The sequence below is a fragment of the Vidua macroura genome, chromosome 3, assembly GCF_024509145.1.
Source record: "Vidua macroura isolate BioBank_ID:100142 chromosome 3, ASM2450914v1, whole genome shotgun sequence".
NCBI lineage: Eukaryota > Metazoa > Chordata > Aves > Passeriformes > Viduidae > Vidua > Vidua macroura.
The window spans coordinates 15,328,137-15,348,696 of NC_071573.1; the positions used below are offsets into that span (position 1 = coordinate 15,328,137).

At 40.5% G+C, this 20,560-nt stretch overlaps 1 protein-coding gene and 1 long non-coding RNA gene across 3 annotated transcripts in view; both read left to right on the forward strand.

The window, feature by feature from the left end:
• The window catches only part of MEMO1 (mediator of cell motility 1), a 29,692-nt gene extending 20,423 nt beyond the window's left edge, over positions 1-9,269 (forward strand). Inside the window, exons 8-10 of one of the 2 annotated variants that reach the window (XR_008436126.1) lie at positions 4,940-5,044; positions 6,355-7,553; positions 8,763-9,269. Coding sequence is in view for 1 of the 2 variants with exons in the window: in XM_053972557.1 (XP_053828532.1) it covers positions 4,940-5,044; positions 6,355-6,486 (237 nt within the window). In the remaining variant the exon portion in view is untranslated. Of the gene's footprint in view, positions 1-4,939; positions 5,045-6,354 lie in introns of both variants that reach the window. The other variant, XM_053972557.1, reaches the window with a different exon arrangement.
• A 2,545-nt stretch (positions 9,270-11,814) lies between these two features.
• On the forward strand, positions 11,815-18,675 carry LOC128804484 (uncharacterized). The gene is made up of 3 exons (XR_008436091.1): positions 11,815-11,898; positions 18,281-18,375; positions 18,478-18,675. It is a non-coding gene; the product is annotated as an uncharacterized LOC128804484 (long non-coding RNA).
• The last annotated feature ends 1,885 nt before the right edge of the window (positions 18,676-20,560 follow it).

The window sequence follows — 20,560 nt, forward strand, 5'->3', positions numbered from 1 at the left end:
CAGTGGTCAGGAAAGTGAAAGCCACTGTTTCTTTGGGAGTGGCCTTCCCTCTGCCCCTTACTCTGTAGAAGGTGGTGGGGGAAAAGCAGTACACCATGCTTCATTTTGGTTTGGCAAAAGGATGAAAGGAATGTTAAATACATAAAGATCCAATGCCAATTACATTGCATTTTCTTTGAAGTCACAGGAGCCAAGGATTTCTTTTTAACATAAGAAAACCCCAACAACTTAATGTTCAAGACTATACTTAAGGCACAGATTAGAAGTAATTCTTCTGGAAATACATAACTTTAAAATTTGTTTTGCAACTGTTTGCATCATTGATGTAACTTATGTAGAATCTGTTAGAACAGAGAGCTGTTCTTATTCATGGCATGTTAATTTTTTCCGTGTCTTGAAGGAATAAATCCTATCTGCTGGAGACATCTCTAGACTTTCTTGCCTTCTGTATACATATTAACCTCTTTGTTTTTCTACTATTCATCTCTGGAATAGAAATAATAACAGTAAATAATTTGCCTTCCTTCTGTTTATCCCACTTTTAATAATTCTTGTAGTCAGTTAAGAGGCTTCTCTATCAAGAAAAGTGTTTTTCTACAGAATCCCAGCATCAGTAGCTTTGAATGTTTTTGCATGAGAGCAGATTATGGTGCATTAGCAAACATTAGTTTCCCCTTGTTAATTTCTGTGGTGAAAGCTTGAAGAAAGAGTGGACTTCGGCATGTAATTACTTTTAGGAAATACATTGCTGCACCAGCTTTTCCTTTTGGTAGTTATTCAGCTAAATGGAAGTGGCATTTTTTGTAACGTGGAAAATCATGTCTACTATTTAATAATTATGAAAATATTTTTCAATCTGAAGTTTAACTGGAAAACTAAACATGCTGTATAACAGCATACTGTGGTTATTTTTTGCTTGTTTGTATCATGGCATATCTGAACACGACTCCATATTCAGATGCTATATGGAGGAGGTTTTGTTTTGGATGATTTTTCAGAGATTTCTTGTTCTCCCTGTCACATTATTCCAGTTTTTGGAAGTTTGTTCAATTTTATGTCCCACTTGGCTACTACTCATTTCCTTAGAAAAGTATTAGATTTTTTCATGTGATTTGATGTGCTAAACAAACTTGTACTTTGGTAACCAGTAGGCCTCTATACAGACAAAATAGCATTAGGATAGAGACAAAACTGTACTAAAACTGGCTTCATTTTATTGGCCCTAACTAGGAAAGCAGTCAGCTGAGCACATTGTAAGCAGGAAGGTATTCTGGGGCAAGATGAAATAAATTTTCCTTAGAAAATAAATTTTCCTTGCCTTTGTGGGAGATTGATGGCCTCTTCCTTAATTGGACTGGACCTTACATATAAATGTATTTTCTCACCTAGTGTGTAAAAACTGCTGAACACTTCGGGCATTGAAGTTTAGAGCTGTTAGACTCCAGCATAAAACAAATACAGAGTAGTAAATATTGCTGGGCAGACCTCAGTTTCTCCATGGTAATTGTTAATCTGACCACTGTGACTACAGCACACTTTTGTGATGTAATGGCAAAAGGAGGAAATAGCCTCGTGTTTAGAAGGGGTACCTTAGGGGAAAACCGTCAAATGAAGAGTTGTAACTGAGCAGCTGATGTGCAGTAGTTTGTATATCATAACCTGAAACACACTATCTTTTTACATAGAAGTGGGGAAAGTATTTTGTAAGACATTGTTGACGAGTAATGGGTTTTGATTGATTAGACAGAAAATGCAGATTGCTCACTTCAATCTTCACTGCATTGCTCATTTTATATGAGCATAAATTTGGTATGGGATACTTTACGCTTCACTTGAGTCAATGGGAGGATTGTGTTACCCTGAATGCTGATGGGGGGAAAATGCAGACACTGAGGAGTGCTGTGCAGGAATAGCCAGTACTTGGTCCAGGAAAAATGCTCAGCACCCATGGCTTCTCAGGTACCTCTAATGACCTGCAGAATTCTGGTGGCTTCTGCAGTGCTGCTGCAGTGTGCCAGGACCTTCCACAGTGCTCCAGCCTGGGCAGGCTTCGTAGGCTGGGCATAATGTAAGATTATGAATCTGCCTGGATGCCCAGGTCCCTGTTCTCTGTGCCTAGACAGTAATTTTCCTGGTGGTTATTTGTCGTGTAGTCTGACTTACACATGCAAAGATAGTTGGACTGGATAGTACGAAGACCAAGTTTGTTTTCATTTCCATTAGAGTCCTGTTAGTTTAGATCTTGAAATGTGAAGAAACAGCTGAAATAACTGATAACAAACTTTAACATGACCAGCCAAATCATTATTGGCATATAGTATAAAATGAGCCTATAGGTTGTTTGAGGGGTTTTTTGTTTGTTTTGGGATATGTGTGCAGGGTTATTGTTTTTTAAAGTTTATTTGTAGGCTTGTAGATACTTGATCCTATTAAGGGATGATATTTGAAAATGTAACTTTTAATCATGTTAAGTGCACTGTGCTAGGATATTGTAGATGCCATTAACAGTATCTGGGTAACTGAGGTATGCAATTTCTACATGATGCCATAATGACCATGTGATAAACTGTGTAACAGTGCTTACACTTTTATCATGTTGGTTTTGTTATGTGTTTTAACTCTGTTCTAAGCCATGCCTAGCTGAGTTGTTTCAAATACTGAAAATTATTAGCTTCATATACCTTTGCTTTTTATAAAACACACCCTGGCAAAAATGTTTCCTTTGTTCTTCAACACCATTTTAGACTGAGAAACAAGGTTGATAGTCTTTGTTCCTCTGCCACAACAATTTTTAAATCCAAAAGATTGAAAAGTTCAGTGCAACCTAATGCTTATAGGACATCTGTTCATACTGATTCCCTATAGATTTTCTCCATCTCTGATGTATGGAACTCCCTTAGCATTTTCTGGGATGAACTGCATAGCTGTAAATGTTTTGCAGTGCTGAACTGTGCATTCAAATAAGCTTACTAGGCATTCTCAAATCCATGTCCATTCATTTGAGACAAATGCTCAAATGCCTCTGCCCAGTATGTTCCAGTGACTTACAACTGTAAAATGAGTCTCTCGATTGAGCTGCCATTTCCATGTTTTTAAAAGGTCATGAAAGGGTTTTACAAACAGGTAAAATACATTCTCATGAACTGTTCAGTATCTAAGTGCCTTATGCATCTTTAGTTTCACTCGAGTATGTGGTCAAGTTTAGTTCTGTTTTCTTTAGCTGTATATTGACATGTACAGTCTACAAGTAAATGGATGGTTGAAATACATGCTTTGGAAACTTTGGAAATGCAATGGTATCTATGTAGTCACTGCTAGTTAGAAAATAGCTACCATTATTTTTTTTGGCACTCATTTAGGCTCTGTAGATTTGGAGTGATTAACAGCTGTAATTACTGGCCAGGGGTCCAAACACTCTCTCCATGAATCCAGAAGAACTGAGCTCTTACCACCAATTGGCCAGCTTAGCTTGGTTTTGTTTTTCCATAAAACATATTTCTTTATGAATTAATCATATGTCTGTTTCTATTCAAAAGTGCACAAGGGTAGTAGTTATCATTGCTGCTTGTAATTCTCCCAGCTCTCCTGGGAATCTTCTGCTCCTCCATTGCAAGCAGTGATCCAGCCTAAATAATTAGCTGATATCTGCCAGATCAGCCAATGCCCTTGCAGAGTGTTGTGGAAAATTCACTTCTGAGGTGGAGACTTCAGACTGACTGCTTCCTGCATTGTGGCTTTTGTCACCCAAAAGTAGGGGAAAGAGCTGGGACAAATGCAGAAATCTTAGAAGAAATTGTCTCCTTTTCTAGTATCAACCTCCGGTTATTCCCATGCAAAGTAAATGTTTTTTCCTAGTCTCTAAGGAAGAATTTACTGTTTCACCAACAGAAGCAGCATAACTATGTATTTTATTGAGTTAGTGAGTGTCTGGAGCTCATTTCCCTGGTGAAGGGAATTAATAATTTTCTGAGGAAGGAAAAAAAGAAGTCGGTGGAGTCTTAATACAGGCGAAAGAGCAAACCCATGATGAAAATAAGACAATAATTGATTTATACTTATTTTTAAACTACTTTCATGGTGTTTGATCTGCTTTATGGGATGGGGTAAGAGTAGACTGTATCTGGAGTTGTAGGATTCTTTTTGCTTTTAAGAATGCAAATGTTTGTATATGTGTAAGGTTTGGTTTCCCACACGTGTGCTGGTATCCTTAGCATGACTCCATGGGATCATGGGTCTCACTCTCAATGGAGGAAAAGATGTATACATGTGACTGTCTCATGTAAAATAGAAACACCATCTCCCAGTTCTTACATTTTTGTTGTGCACCAACTTGATAGTGCTTTAGAGATTTTCTGGATCCGATTTTTATGCTCTGAGCAAGTGGCCAGGCCATGCCCAGATCAACTGCCCTGCATGCCTGATGTGTCCAGGATACATCACACTTGTTATGCATGTGAATTGCATGTGTATAGTGTTGGTTTTATCTAGGGTTTTTGGACATCTGGAAGTCCCAGACAAGTGCTTGGCCCTGAACTTTGTTACCAGGGAGAGCAGATGGAGTCACAACTTCTTCCTGCTTTGCCCTTCTAGTAAATTTGCCTGGTTATAGCTGTACCAAATCTTATGGAAGTAGGGCAGTCTTGGATGGTGGGGATCAATTAGTCTTCAGAGCTTTTTTAACGTGAGCTTCACTGGTATTTGCAAAGATAACTTCACAGATCTGTGAATTAATGACAGCTTTGGAAGAGCTCCTGCACTTTTAGTTAGGCAAGGAATGGAAACAAGATGACTACGAGCTAGAGCTCACATGCTGAGATTTCCTTGATATCCTTGGTACAAAGTAGAGGGTTTTTCCTCCTGCTCTGTTGTAAAAATAGATGATGTATAAACACCTGCTTGTGAATGTGTAATGTAATTATTGCTATCAATTCTTTTTCAGGGTATGAGCATTATAGAGCAACTAGATCCTGTATCTTTTAGCAATTACTTGAAGAAATACCATAACACAATATGTGGAAGACATCCTATTGGAGTGCTATTAAATGTAAGTAACTGTTGATTTGTTGAAGAATGTAACTTCTGAGAAAATGTTTGCATTTGTAAAACACAACATTGCTACAGTATTCCTTAGTTCTAAAATGTCATACCTTGAATTAATTTGTTTTTTTAAGTGTTCTCAATTTGGTCTCTGATTTTCGTGTCTTGCATATAGACAAATGTAAGCTCTTGAAAGGGCTGAGGGTTTTCAGTTTCCTAAGGGAGATAAGATGCCATATTCCTTTTGAATTTCAATGAAATGCAATCATTCACTTTCTCTTGGCCCTAAATAAATGAACAAATAAATCCATGTCCCTGAAGAAGTATGTACTTACACTTTTGAATCAGTACTTATGAACATGTATTTGTTTTCTCTATATTGCTATTAGCTAGCTATTGTGAGTGCCTTGTGATGTCCCACAATGTTCTTGAGTTTTGAAACTATGGTGAGAGATGACTTCTGTAACTATTAGTGCAGAGCACCATTAACTCATAAATTAACAGCAATTAGAATTCAGATTACTTTCTGGTTGCCATAGTCTGCTTTGGTAATGCAGTGCAGACATAAACCTGGCTTAACTTAGTTGTCTAAATTTGGTTGCAGCTGCTTTATAGCACTGGTGGAGTGCTGCAGATTTGTCATATTGCTTGAGTGAATCTCATTGTATTTTTACTGTAATTCAAATCTGAAACAGGATGCATGTTAATTTTTCTAAAAGGGAAAACTTGATTCACTGGAAATGTAGTCTGAATGGAGAACATAGAAAGGAACCTTTTAAAGTGGAGTCCATAAAAGTTTGTATGAGCATTATCAATATTGGGGATGCATGTAGCAAAGTTCAGTACTATGACAACTCTGCAAATATACCCAACTCCTGCCCTCAGATAATTATTAGTTTTGCAGTGAATCACAGCTAAATTCTGTTAATTCACTTTTGCCAATTGGCATGCTTTAATAAATTGCCTTTGTACCTTCTTTCTCCTTGATGGAAGAAATAGACTCTGAAAAGTGTTATTAGTGTTGGGTTCTTTTCTGTTGCATCTGTGTTTCTGCATAAATTCCCCATGGAACTGGAAGGATTGTTTCTAAAGGAGGTATCATGAAAGGTTAAGCGTTGCTTTAGAGAACTGCATGGATGTACACAGTGCGGTGGGGAAGCGTCAGTGAATGAAACGGCACAGAAATGGGCTAGATCCAGTAATTACTACAAGGTGCTTATAAAATGAGCTTATGAGAGATGGTGCAAGGACCTTTGAGACCTAGGAAATAAAATTTCACTGATACCTTTTTTTAAACAGCTCTGTTTCCCTCCTCAGGCTATCAACGAGCTCCAGAAGAATGGAATGAATATGAGCTTTTCATTTTTGAATTACGCTCAGTCAAGCCAGTGTCGAAACTGGCAAGACAGCTCAGTGAGTTATGCAGCTGGAGCACTTATGGTCCACTGAACTGCTGAATGCTCAGGGATGGCACCTGCACACACTCTGTATTCGGGGTCCCAGCCTAGCCCTTACAAAGATACAGTCCCTGGTCTTTGGGTATACTGAAACCTCAAACTAATAGAACTCTCTTCTTTTCTAGTAGGTGTAGTCCTTCCTTAGTTTCAACTCATTTAAAAATGCTTTCTTGTTTAGGGCAATGGAAGGAAGACTGGTATCAGCTTTTTGTGAGAGTTGTTTTTTTTCTTTGGAAAAGATAATGGCTATGAAGGCATGGTGGTAGACTGTCCTTAAAAATACAACATGTAAAGCATTTACCATATCCTAAATTTGCACTCTTTGCAGACCTGTGCACATATACTCAGCTTTCAGAATAGTTTTGCAAGTTGTAAACAGAAAAAGGGGGGGGGAAAGGGGTGGAAGCTTTTTAATAAAAGAAAAAAAAAGGAAAACAACGCATTTATAAATGATTCTGTATTAGAATATAATAAAACTCCAGTATAGTCAGTTACTACCCGTGATGTACAACAGATATCTTCTATTTTAGTTGCTAATAAAGGGCTACACAAACCAAAATAGTCTGATTTAAACTTATTGCTTTGTGTTCTGTATGTGGCTGCTTGTCATTAACATTCTTTATCCTCAGTTCTTATGCTTGATAATTCAGCCATTCTGTAAAATACTTCAGAATGTATTTTGTATTCAACATCTTTTGACTACATCATTTACAGATTTTTTTATCTTAAACCTGCACTATGACTTCAGCTGTGCAAAAGAATTTGGAAAACTTTTTGATAGTCAATCTTTTTTGTTTCACAATTAATCTATGAAGTAGTATCTTTTAGTATGTGATACAAATTTGTATCAGCAATACACTTTTAATGATTTTTATGCTCAGTTTGATTATTCAAGTGAAATAGACAAAGTATTTTTGCTTGAAGTTACTAAAAATTGAAAACAACCAGTAGCTTGAAAATGATAATTCTTAGAGTATCTATCTGGCATTCATAGGCCACAGAAGCCATACAATGCTAATCTCAAGCAATTATTCCTCAAAGGTTATTTGGAAGGGGAAGGTAAGGCTTCTCTTTTTTTTTTTTTTCCTCATTTTTATTTTTTATTCTTTGACTGTGGGTAGAACTGTTTCATGTTTTTTTAAACATCCCATGTTAAAAATCGTTGAACTTTCTTGCAGCCAAAATAATGATGTAATTATTTCAGTTTTCATTCCCAAAGACTTCTTTTTTGTTCTAATAAGAAATGCAAAGTAGGATGCAGTATTTGCTCATTATCTAAATGGAGATTTCATTCCTTGATATTTCACCTGCTATCAAGAAACTTCCTGGTACATTCAGCTTTTCTAAGTGGCAGAGGGGAATTTCAGAATTAAATTTAGATTATCTCTGAAAGTTGTGGGAATTGCTGCATGCAAAGTCTTAGCTGGAAGTATACCAGACATCTTGTTAATTCCTATTAAAATACCCTCTGCTTGCATCACTTCTATTTATCTTATCACAGTTGGCCACCATTTTAATTATAGCAGGTGAATGCTCCATTTATAAAATGAACTACTTTGCAGATGTTCAAAATCCATCCCAAATGCCAAACTCCTGTGCATGCCTGTTCTTTAAGTTGCCTTACTGCTCTGCCTTGCTCTTGGAAAGTCTCAGCAGCAGACAGGGAAAACAACTTTCAGATTACTGTTGACAGACCAGCAAGAAGGCTGTGCAGGTAAAACTGAGTTGGTAGCCAGTCTTTGTAAATACTTGTCTGACTGTGCCTTATTAACAAAGTAGTTTGATCATGAAGTTTTTTTAAAAAATCCTTGGTGAATACAAGTTTAATTAGGGCTTGGGTTTCTTTCAGTCTTATGCCAAATGCTTAACATCGTTATTGAAACGTACAGTTAATTGGAACAGTTAAGTATATACGTTCTCCCTAAGGTAAACATAGTAATTAGCTTCTGAATACAAATGCCTAAGCTGCATCTTAGTTCTGTAAGACAGTTTTAATGAAAAAAGCCCATAACTGGAAGAGCTTTGAGGAAATTGGTCAGCCATTTTGCTCAGCGTAATGTTATTAAATATCTTATATTGAAAACACTTCACATGTAAATTGTACAATGTATTTCAAAATAAAGTTTCTAATTAAAATGGGAATTTCTGTGCCTACTAGTAATAACCAGCAATGACAGTTCAGAAAACCACTCAGAGAGAAATTTCAAGCTTCATGAAAACGGTTGTAACTTAAAAAGCCCTTGTAAAAGCTTTTTTTTTTTTAAGCAGGAAATACCTGATTTCAAAAGAACTCAGATTTTTTTTTTTTCCTTTTGGTGGACTTGGAAGGAATTTATTTCAGTGCTCTGTTTCCTGGTGTGTTTTAAGATGTGTCAGGAGGAAAAGCAGAATCTTCTAAAGAATCTTCACTGAAGACTGTTAATTCATTATTTTAGCTTTACCACACATTTTATTCTAATTTAAATATACATTTGTATATAGCATGTTGGGACAAAAAGTGTCTGGTTTAGACAATACTGACTATGAAGTCCTGTTAACTACTCTGGAGGTTTCTTCTGTGCATAGGATCCCTGAGCTTTCACCACTCTTTTGGTGTGGAAAAGCCAGCCAGGGGCATGATTCCCATTTAAAAATTTTGGCATTTTAGAGAAATGTTTATTGTATGAAAATGTTGATTAAAATATTCCTCTGTTTTTCTGTTCTCATGTTGTTCACAAAGGAACTTTATGTATTTTGTTTCCCTTAAATACTTTCTAAAAGTTTTTTTCAATACTATCTGCTGAGTTCATAGTTCTTCAGTTCAATGTTTTTCACATTTCACAAGTGGCATAATAGGTCTTCCACTGCTTTGTGTTTAGATCAGCAGAAACAGGAAGAAGCAGAGGCAGAAACAACATCATTCTGTGGGGCAGTGAATGCCTCTGTGGACATTGGGAGCCACCTCCTGCTTTGAAACCCTCGTGGCATGGAGTGAGTTGGGTGTAGCTGCTCCAACTCTCAGCCTTTGTCAAGTTACAATGGCGGTCTGGCTGTATTTGCTTATTTTAAAGGTCACTACTCGAATGTCTTTGAGTGTTCTCATTTAAGCTGGACTTCTACTCCAGTGCAGTTCTCCTTTCTCAGTGCCCTCAGAAATACTGAGTTTGCCCTCACTGGTTCCCAGTCAGGGGCTTGTTGCTGTGTCTGAGGAGTCTTGCATATTCCTTTAGGCTTTATTTGGGAATTTTGGATTGACATGTCAAGTAGTGAAATGGGGGGAGGGAGAAGAGGGAGTTTGACACTTGCACACAGTTTCTCAGTACTTCAGCTTGTTGTTTCTGTACCTGTAGGGTTTTTCCACTTCCTGTTTCTAATTTTCCCTTTATTCCCTCCGGAAAAACAAAAGGCTCTGCATCAAAGGAAGCTTGGCTCTGAAATGGTCACCATGATTTGCAGTTGCTATTTCCTCAGGCTGAGTTGTGCTAACTAACATCTGATCCACTCTCAAAAAATTGCCAGAACTATTGTGTTTCTGGAGAAATGTTTAAAATCCCTTTGCCTTCCTACATCAGTGGCAAAACTTACTGAAAGTTAGCCTTGAAAAGATCTTTAGTGTGACAAAGTATGAATTTGGGGGTCCAGTGCACGTCAAAGCTGTGACATATTTCAGGTTAGGATCCACAGTGTAGCCAGATGGTCTTTTCAATGGATGGTTGCAAAACATGACTTGGAATTAGTCTGTAGGGTTGAAATGACTCTATTCTCTCAGTAATGCACAATCTATTGTCTCTAAAGTTTGTTTTATTTCTTTTTTTTTCTTATTTGATTTTGCCTAATTCTGAAAACAATTTGTCCCTACAGACAACTTCCAGATACCTGATGTTATTTGGGGGTTATCTTATGCCAGGATTAGCTGAAAACTCAGTGTTTGTTTCTTCATGTCTTTTCTGCTGCCTATTTAGTGTGTGCATTCCCTACTGCCAGGGTCTGAGGCATCTCTCCCATTGCTTATGCCCAAGGAATGAAAATGCTGTGGTACTGATATATCCAAATCAAGAAAGCAATTACGTGAGTTTGTTTTCTTGCCAGTTGCAGGAGGGTGTGTTGGGTAGAGGCTTGGATCTCTTTGGAAGGGGCAGAGAAATGAGGAGACGATGGGGAAGAAAACCAGCTGCTTTTCAAGTTTAATGAGAGCAACTATCCTGCTATCAGCTATCCTGTTTGGGAGCTGAGATGCTGCCAAGCACTGTGCAGTGCAGCTGTCAGTCAGGTGCAGTGGTGGGCAGCCTGTTACTGCTACTTCAAAGAGAGGACATGCTGGAGGTGTCTTGTCAAGTGGAGCTCAGTTTGTTGAAATTCAGGAGTGAGAATCCTATGCTGAAATCTTTAACCTATAAAGGTAAATAGAGGCATCTCTGCCTTTCCACAAAGGTGACAGATAAACCTCCATACCCCCCAGGTTTCTAAGGTGATGTGTTTGGTTCTTGGTATAAATCTCATTAATAGAATTAGCCAGGACCTCAAATTCTGCAGTGAGTGAAAGCAGAAATGAAACTTCAGACTTGAGTGATCCTATATCTGCTCTGTATATGACAAAGACCTAAATGACAGAAAGAATAAAAGATTGTGTTAAACATCAAACTAAGAACTCTGCAAACCTAAATGTCTCAGATTTCTTTTTTCCTGTAGTGAGTTTTTAAAAAGTGAGAAATTATTTTCCTGAGCCTGTGACTGTAACTTCACAAGACTGAAAACTACAGTGCAATGAAGTCCTATTTTGGTAAAAGGTGTTTATTTTTCTGCTGAACTCTTGCAGCAGAAAGTGCAGTGTTGACATCTTAGTCTCTAGGCTGCAGAACCTTGTCTGGGCTCCTGATCTGTGTGAGCACGTAGGGAAAACCATCCCTTGGGATTTGTCGGCTGAGACTTAAACTACTTTTCATTTGTCTCCAGAGCTGTTACAAAGATTTTGAAGAGTGAGCCCTTAAGTTTAGCTATGATGAATAAGTATTGAACTCATGCATGTTTTTTACTGGTAAAATTTATTTTTCTTTATGATCGCAGTCCAAAGAGCTGGTGTTACAAAGAATCTGTCAATAATATATTTGCTGTAAATGGGTGGTCTGGAAATGCAGTCTGGCCTCACAGCTGCTTTCAGGGAGAAAGCACATTTCTCCATTGTAAGGAGTGGTTTTCTGTTTGCAGAGCTGTGATGTAACCAAATGCTTCTTTCAAGTCATTGTGAAATAAACTGACTTGGTTGTTGTATGTAAGCACATAGCTCTGGAATGGGCTCAGCGGTGCATCCATCAGACGAGCAGCAGGGCAACGGGATCCATTACTGACAAGTGCCCCACATATTTCTAAGTCAACTTCAAAGCCCTGGGCTGATGGGGGAAAATAATTCCATTTAAGTGGAAAACAGGTATGTTGTGGCAGGTGTAAATCTACTTTATGGAGACTACGCAAGTAGTCTCATGTTCATTTACAGAAAAAAAACTAATCCAAACCGCAGGAACCCAAACTCCCCAGGACTTAAAAAAAAGAAAAAGCCGCCCCGAGTGTGTGTGAGAGTGCGAGGAGCAGAAGGCGCGGCGGGCAGGGCAGGGCTGCCTGGCGCTAGGTGTCAGTGTGGGAGCGCGGCCGCCCGGCGCCGACCGCAGCACGGCCCCGGCGGCAGCGGGAGATGTGCGAAACATCCCCTTCAGCCTTGCCTCTTCTAGTTTGTCCTGAGCTTCTGGCCCATATCCAAAAGCCCCTTTTCCAACAGCCTCTGTGTTTTAAATGCAAATCCTTAGTTACCTATGTCACAAACTACAGGGAAAATGGTAACAGCACCTATGTACAATTGTACATTGTTATGTACAAATGTTGCAGTTGACAAGGCTCAAAACCAAACACTCCAAGAGAAGCAATGCCACTGTGCCTCTGCTGTAACCAATGCAGGTTTTGGGAGTCCTGCACAGATTGCAGCACTTGGTCTGTGGGATGTTTCAGGAAGGGTGTTCTTCAGTTCAAGACAACGTGGCAGCCTGGGTTCCAAGCTCTGTGAGGGAAGGATTTCTCCCAAGCTGTGCTGTAAGTGGCACTGCAGTTGGGAAGTGTTCAACACGTGCTCCTGCTGCTGTAACAGGCGGTGGCCAAGGTCCGATGGGCTTTGGCAACGTGGGCTCACAGGGGCAGCTGGAGCTGTTGCCCTGCCCGAGCTGGGGCCAGCAGGAGTGATGTGTGTCCTCTGGCATCTCCCACCCTTGCACCCCAAGACCTTGGTCCGTGTGTTTGGTGTAGCCTGGCAAGTGGAGGGTTCTCCCCATGGAGATGAGGGACACTCACTGAGCTGTGTATCTTTGAGCATCCTACCTCTGCACAGATACTTACTTTTTTCAAAGCTTGAAAATACACCTCTGCATCTGACCAAGCTCTCACTGAAGTCAATGGGAGATGGATCAAACTTCACATTCTTAAGGAGATTTGGAACTGCTCAAGTGGTGAGGGAGGCAGGTCTCAGCTGTTGTAAGCAGGGGAGGGACTGTGGGAGGAGGGTATTGGCAGCTCATGCAGTGGAACAAAAGCAGAGATGAAGAAGATGCACTCAAATTGTATCTGGAGATAAATGTCCATGCTGTCTAACCCTAAGCAGAAGTTTTTTTTTATCTAATCTTCAGTTAATTTTATAAGATTATTCTGTTCACTAAAAAAAGGAATAGGAGTCAAGCTGCTGGAGTTTATTAAATTTTTTAAAACACATCTTGATTTTCTTGACATATGAGTTTTTCCATGACTAGAGTTTCTTTTAGCTAACCTCATCTTTATCTGAGAGTGAAATCTCAGGCCAGATCCAGCTTAATTTATACCTAAGCAGCATTCCAGAATGAAGTCAGAAGGTGAGGGTCTAAAAAGTCATGCTGGAAAAGACAAAAATAGAAAAGACAAAAGAGAGCATCCACTTCTTTTTCCCCCACTGTCTGACTGGAACAGAGTAGGCCCAGTGAAGAAATTTTGAAATTTATATTTTTCCCTTTCCATGCTGGATTGTTTTTATCACTGGAGAGCATCTGGGCCCTGGCAGCTCCTGATGTGCTGGAGTGTGCCATCACTAGTCCTTACCAAGGAATGCAGACCTAGCGCTGGTGTTGCTGTCTGTCCAGGAGCAGGGAGGTGTGTGCTGAAAGGGGCACTGCAGCTACTGTGTGTTTATATTGTTTTTGCATGGGTGTAGCTGACAGGGTGCTAAAGATACCCTTTTGATGCTGGCTATTGCTAGTGCAGAGCTGTACCCTCATAGGAGGAAAGGTAAAACAGAGGTAAGAGACAGTGTGTCTTGGACTCTCCAGCATCTTGCTATAGTGAGAGAAACAAAAACTGAGGGGGAAAGCCCAGACTGACCAGGGCCAGAAAGTGTGGTTGGACCTGTGTGAGTTGGAAGCAGGGCCTTAGGTGATCTAGGGCATTGCCAAACAAAGCCCTGCATGTTCCATCAAAGAAAATGCCACCACACCTCCAGAGAGCCTGTCCCAGCCTTTAGCTGGTCTCATAGGAGAAGTTTGTTTTGTGCCTGGAGAGAAAATTTGCCATCACAGTGAATTCTCATGAAGAGAGTGCCTTCATCATCTCCCAATATCTAACACTGGAAGGCAGGAATGGAATCCCCCTGAGCCCTCACTTCACCAGGCTGAATGAACCCAATCCCTTTGGCCTTTCTTCATGTGTCAAGGTCTCCAATCCTATAACCATCTTGGGGCACTTAAACCCTCCCCCACCTCCAAACCTGCTGGACTGCCCCCAGATTTTAACGTCCTTCTTGACTGTGGGAGTAATACTGGCCACAGTGTCCAGATATGATGTGGGATAATTGTAACCCTTGATGTGCTGGGTTCAGTGTCACTGATACAGCACAGTCAGGTACTGGTGCAGTCACTGCCATGGGCTATTTTTCACCACGAGCTTTCAAAATGCTTTGTAAGGATGTTTTAGGAGTAGTTCTCTGTTTTGGCCCTTCTGAGATTTTTCAGAGTATGCCAAAGCTTCTTCAGCCCTCCCATCTGTAGATCAGAAGAATTATTTTAGCTGCCCTCTTCCTTTTGGCATTGCAGACAAATACCTCACCTTCTGAAATGTGTAACTGGGATGAAACGTACCGGGGGAAAAAGACCCCCTTAAAGAGTAAGAGGGGTGCATCAATTTTACAAGTAAATGAAAGGTGATGAAATCTTCCAAGTTTCTCTCAAGTCTATGCCTCATGAAAGGAATTAAACTTTTTCTAAAGTGTTCTATAAACACAACTCCATGTTTTTCTTTAATATTTCCCAAGCAACACGACATTGACACAAGAATAAGCCCTGATTCTAATACTGATCGTTTTATCCAAAGCTGGGCAATTGCTCTTCCAGATCCCTGGTGATGGGGTTTCATATTCTGAGTGAGAGTGCACTGGCCTTCTTGTCCAGCTCTGTGCTTGATGTTGAACTTTCATCCAAGCAAGGATCTATGCCTGAGATTCCTCATCTTTATAGCAGAAACCATGGTACTTGGCTTCCTTTTGATAGCAGAAAGACATTAGTGACCTCTATCTGTCTGGGTCTTTACACAGAATCACAGAATTAACTAGGTTGGAAAAGACCTTTGAGATCATCAAGTCCAACCTATGACCTAACACCACTTTGTCAAGTAAACTATGGCACTGAGTGCCACATCCAATCTTTTTTTAAACATCTCCAGGGGTTGGGGACTCCACCACCTCCCTGAGCAGCCCATTCCAGTGCCCAATCACTCTTTCTTTCAGTGAAGAATTTTTTCTGATGTCCAGAGTAAGCTTCTCCTGGCGCAGCTTAAGACTGTGTCCTCTCATTCTGTCTCTGGATGCCTGGGAGAAGAGATTGACCCCCACCTGACTACAACCTCTTGTCAGGCAGCTGTGGAGAGTGATAAGGTCCCCCCCATCATCCTTTTTTCCAGACTAAACAACCCTAGCTCCCTCAGCTGTTCTTCACAGGATTTGTGTTCCAGATTCTTCACCAGCCTTGCTGCCCTTGCAGGCATTTGGCGAGATAGCAGTGTTACATGATGTGACATTTGGGAGGTCCACCACCCATCTCTCACTCAGGATGCCCTGAATTAAGCTTAAATTGCCTGTGGCAAATGTTTCCCCACTGTGTTAGTGGAAAACCTTTGGTGTGGTGATCCCCAGCCCCCAGTATGGTCCTGCCGGGGCTTTGCTGCCATTTCTGGAAGGCATTTGGATTGAGCTCTCTTCTCTGCAATTTAATCCTATTTTCTTTCCTATCCCAGCAAACTTACTAAACTCTTCCACCTCCTTTCCAGCTGCTGGTTTTGATTGTGAAGATCTTATTGTATCTAATCTCACTTTTCCCTGTCAGGAACAGCCCCAGTTCTCTCTATCCTTTTCTACACCTTGACTAGTTGCTCTTGCTGCGTTCCTCCAGGCTGCTGGTCAACACTTCCTCAAACTGGAGCATCCAAAATGACTCATTTGTGCTGAGACCAGGTGCCAAGTGTGGGGGAGTATAACTTCATATTTTCACATATGTCACCACTGCATGGTGTGACCCAGGATGATGCTCCCCCTTCCTTAGCAACAAGTCACTGTGACACACACTGACACCTAAATTCAACAGAACTGTATACCAAGTGTTGCCTTGTTAAATGTCTGCTCTTCTAGAAAGCTATGTCAAGTTTGCACTTTTTCTTGTCCTTATCAAACTGCCTCCTGTTTTTCAGATACTTTCTCCAGTTTGGCTAGATCACTTTGAATTCCTAAGTTGTCTCGTGTATACTAGAAGTCCTTCTACCCTATCCATCATCTTCAAATTTATCAGTAGTATTTCAGGAGCTCATTATCTGTTAATGAAGATAGAGTGTCGTACCATAGACTGGCTTCAGTGAAATCCATAATTAATGCATCCTTCTAGTTTGACAAGAGATTTACTGGCAATGACTCTTAGAAGCAAACTTTCTAACCAGCTCCAAACTGTCCTTATAATGGTGTCATGCAGACTCAAGTCACCTCCCCCTATAACACCCCATGTAAGAAAATGCTAAAGCTTTACTGTAGTCAAAGCACATCTATTGCTTATGTAGAATGACAGTTTCCATTTTTATCCTCTCACAGAAGGAACCTGCAAAGGTTTGAAATGTTAGTTCCTCATTAATCTCTATTTGCCATCACTCATCTGCTTAGCACCTTTCATGTATGTGCAAGTAGCCTGGTTTGTTCTTACAGTGTTTTTATGGGTTCTAAAGTTCAGCCAACTGGTCTGCAGTTGTCTTGCTTCTCTGTCTCTCCTTTATTAAGCTAGTCTCTCCATTTGCCCTTGATCAGGTTTTTGAGATCTTGGTCACCCACCCCAAATTCTCAGGGAGTTTCTGCCAGTGGTGGAAATACCTACGGGTTCATTAGATGCAACAAGTTTGAAAATGTTTTATTTATTGAAATGGTCTTTTAAAATAAGTTTAGATAGCTTTCTCTTTTTTTAAGCACCCTGAAATCTCAGTCTTTTGATGGCAGTTCTGTCAGCTGTCCAATCACAGCTTGATCCCTCCAGTGGAAACAGAAAAAAAATTAGACAAATTTGATATTGATAGATTTAAGTGATAGAAATGTGGGAAGGAAAGGACAACCTGGTTCAGTAAGTCCCATCTCCAGTGCCCATAAAGTGTTACACCATGCAGAGACTACACAAGTCCCTGCACCTAACAAGCCAAACCTCTTCAGTATGTTGGTGCCAGGAAGATCTTACCCTGGGCAGCTAACACTGAAAAGGCAGGCTGAGCTTTTGGAAAGCTGGGGATTTACCTTCTGCCTTTCCCCTCCACAGAGGATAATGTTCCTACTGCTGGCTGCAGCACCAGCATGCCTGTGGCTGCTGCCTTGCTGGGTGAGCAGCTTCTGCAAGGCTCCAGGCACCACTGCAGGGCTGGCAAAGTGGGCTGAGGCTGGAAGGGGAGCCCTGGGGGAGAAGTCCCCAAGGCAGGAGGAGGCTGCAGTGGCCCAAGGAGTGTGACAGCCAAAGGGCCTCTCCCTCAGCCCTTTGTGCCAAGGGGGATCGGTGCAAGGCTTGGACTTGTGATCCCTCTGTGCAAAGCTTTGGCTGGTGGTGGAACAGCGAGGAGAAAAAATACAAACAAGAACTCCAGAAGGGAGCCTGGGGTAATGGCAATGCCCATCATGTAAACAATGCTTTTGCTAACTTTTATCCAGGTTCTTCTCAATTCAAAGGAAAAGACACTTCATTCAGGGCTTCACTCTTTCCTGCAGCAATCCACGACTTGTCGATGGCTGTATGGTTTCTAGTTCTCCAATTTTTTTATGCAGCATCACCCCAGATCTGATACCCTCAGAAATGTCCCCAAGCTGTAAAAATGGGTTAATCATCCAACAATCTCGTGTTTCAAATTCATTGAAGTACTATACAAGCATTCACAAATGATGATCTTTAAAAATAAGAGCAGCTTTGCATGCAATTGTTTGTTCAACCAATGTACAAAGCAAAAAAAAATTTAAATGTTACATTATTGTTATTTTTTTTAATATTAGCTGTCCTTTAGTGAATGTTAATCTCTGACAGATGGCTCTGCCTATCCGGCACTACTGAAGAATGTAAAAATCTATTTTATGTGGAAAATTTATTTAAAATTGTGTATTAATTAGAAACAACTAAAACAACTGATCATTTCATCCTGGGAGAGCATGATGGTGCAAAAGCACCACTAATAAATTCCACTGCCAAGAAGTGGGAGAGAGTTTGCAGACAGAACTCATGGCATGGATACTTTTTCTTTTTTCTTAGTTGTGAAATATTTCTAAGGACAAAACATCCTGTGAACGAAGTGCAGTATCCCTCACAGATAAATTCACACAGGCTCTGGCTCGTGCCGAAGGAAGGTGAGATATCAGCCTGTTCCTCATTCTCTAGTATGAGGAAGGGCATCCCTTGTGGAAAGGCAGACGTGGAGATTCTGGATCCAAGAGTGCCTGTCTCAGTAGGCATCACCTGTCTCATCACCTGAAGGGATGTTGATGGACAACATTTCTGCTTCTCCCACCAGACAAACAACTTTATCCTCACCCTGCTTGCTGAAAAGCCTGCAGCTCTTGCCGGCTGCCCCAGCGGTTTGGGGTGCTGAGGGCATGGCCAGGAGAAGGCAGTGGGGCAGCATGGGAGAAGAGAAGGAGGAGGAGGAGGAGGAGATGGGGGCCCTCTAGAAAGTCTGCAGCATGGCTCAAGTGGGAGGTGGACCCACGTGGAACCAGGCTTTATAAGTCTGGCTGATCTTGGAACAGTGTTTCTTGGGCAGGCATCAGCTTCAGAAAAATTAAAAAAGCAGAAGATGCCCTGCAATTAACAGCTGCACAGAAATTTATAATAAAACATAGATTCAGAATGATCCCAGTCCCATAGTGACCTATTTGGTGAATACACTCGAATTTTTTGGGACCTTGACTGGCTTGCTGCATTGCTCAGGGAATCTGAAAAGTTATTTAGATGTGATGTCATACTCAGAGAATAAAGTACATTTAGATTATGACAAGATAACCATTCTTCTGTTATATTTTCTTCTTTTAACATCATCAAGTACTCAATCTAAAGAGTAGCATGAATCTTAAATTTTTCCTGAAATAAAAACCCCAATTTTTCTAATGTTAGTTTAGAAAATTCTTTCTGTCTGCAATAGGCAAGATGGTTATCTTATCTTGGACCATGAAAGGGTTGAGTGTTGTTTTGTGCTGAAGTAAAAATACTATTTCATCCTGAAGATCAGAACAGATTACTCAGCATTCCTCCAGAAAGCAGATTTATGTTTAGAATTACAATACATAAGGTTTTCTTAGCAATAGTACTTTTTTTTTCCTACAAAAACAGTGTTCTGAAAGTAAATCCTTAGACAAGACTGCTTTGCATTAAAAACATGCTTTTTCTTTCATGACTGCCAGGTCAGGTTAGCCTCTTCAATCTGTGTGGAAAATTCTTAGGTGATTTATTAAAAAGGAAACTAATCAGAATTTTGCTATGCAATGGCATCTGTTAAAAGGCATCATTTCATTAAACATGTATTTTCCTGGTGGTGTTATAATCATGAAGTATCTGACACCAGAAGCATAATTTCTATTAAATTTCAATTGCATAATTTTGAAGGCTGTAAATCACTCTTTATTCCCTTTTAAATGCTCTATTATACTTCCCTAGCAGCAAGAGGTAATATTTCCAAAGTTCAAAGCCAAATTTTGTTCTGCATTGGATGCTGGGGGGGAGCCATCAGGGTGCTGCTCTGTGATGCTGAAAGTGGATTCTTGTATGGTCCATCCACCATACAACCTGAGAAGCTGAAAGGGGATCCTTGGTCCACCCTACCCTGCCTGCACAACTGTCTCTGAAGTCCTGAGTGTGCTGTGGGACTGCAAGGCTCAGCAGTCAGTCAGGGCTACTGACATGGAAACCAGAACCTGAAGCTCATGCTTTTGATACAGGAGACAGATGAGGTTTGGCACCCTTTAAAGAGGATCAGAAACCAGGCATGCTATGGGTTAGGGTGCCTCTACAATTTACCATCAAGAGACACATTGAGAAAGGCCAAGACCTAGACCCTTCCTCCAGACAGTGGTCACCCAAACATGGGTCCTCTTTTGAGGCTTAGTGCTAACATGCTGCCTTTTAGAACCAAAGAAGTTCTTTACATGCTTCAAAAGAAGAAAAATTAAAAAAGGGCATTGGTGGTAATGCTTAAATTTTATATTAGTGGTTTGAACATGTGCTCAGGAAATGTGACACGTGCCTTTTAAGCTTTTCTCAGCTGGAGGATGTTCAAACCCACATCAGAGAATATCAGCAAGAAAGAGCCTGTAGCTGAGGGTTGAGAGTGCTTTCGGGGCAGAGGGCAGCTTTGCTTATACATTGCACTCTAGTCTTTGGACGAAAAGCAAGAATCATTCTGGAAAGACAGACTGGAGCTCTGCTGGTCTTCTGAGTTATACTTCCTCTATCCTGGTCTCTTCTTCTGTGCTCTGGAGAGCTGCATTTGTACTGCCTCTGCCCAAGGGTCCTGTCCATGTGAAAGATACTTAAAATTAT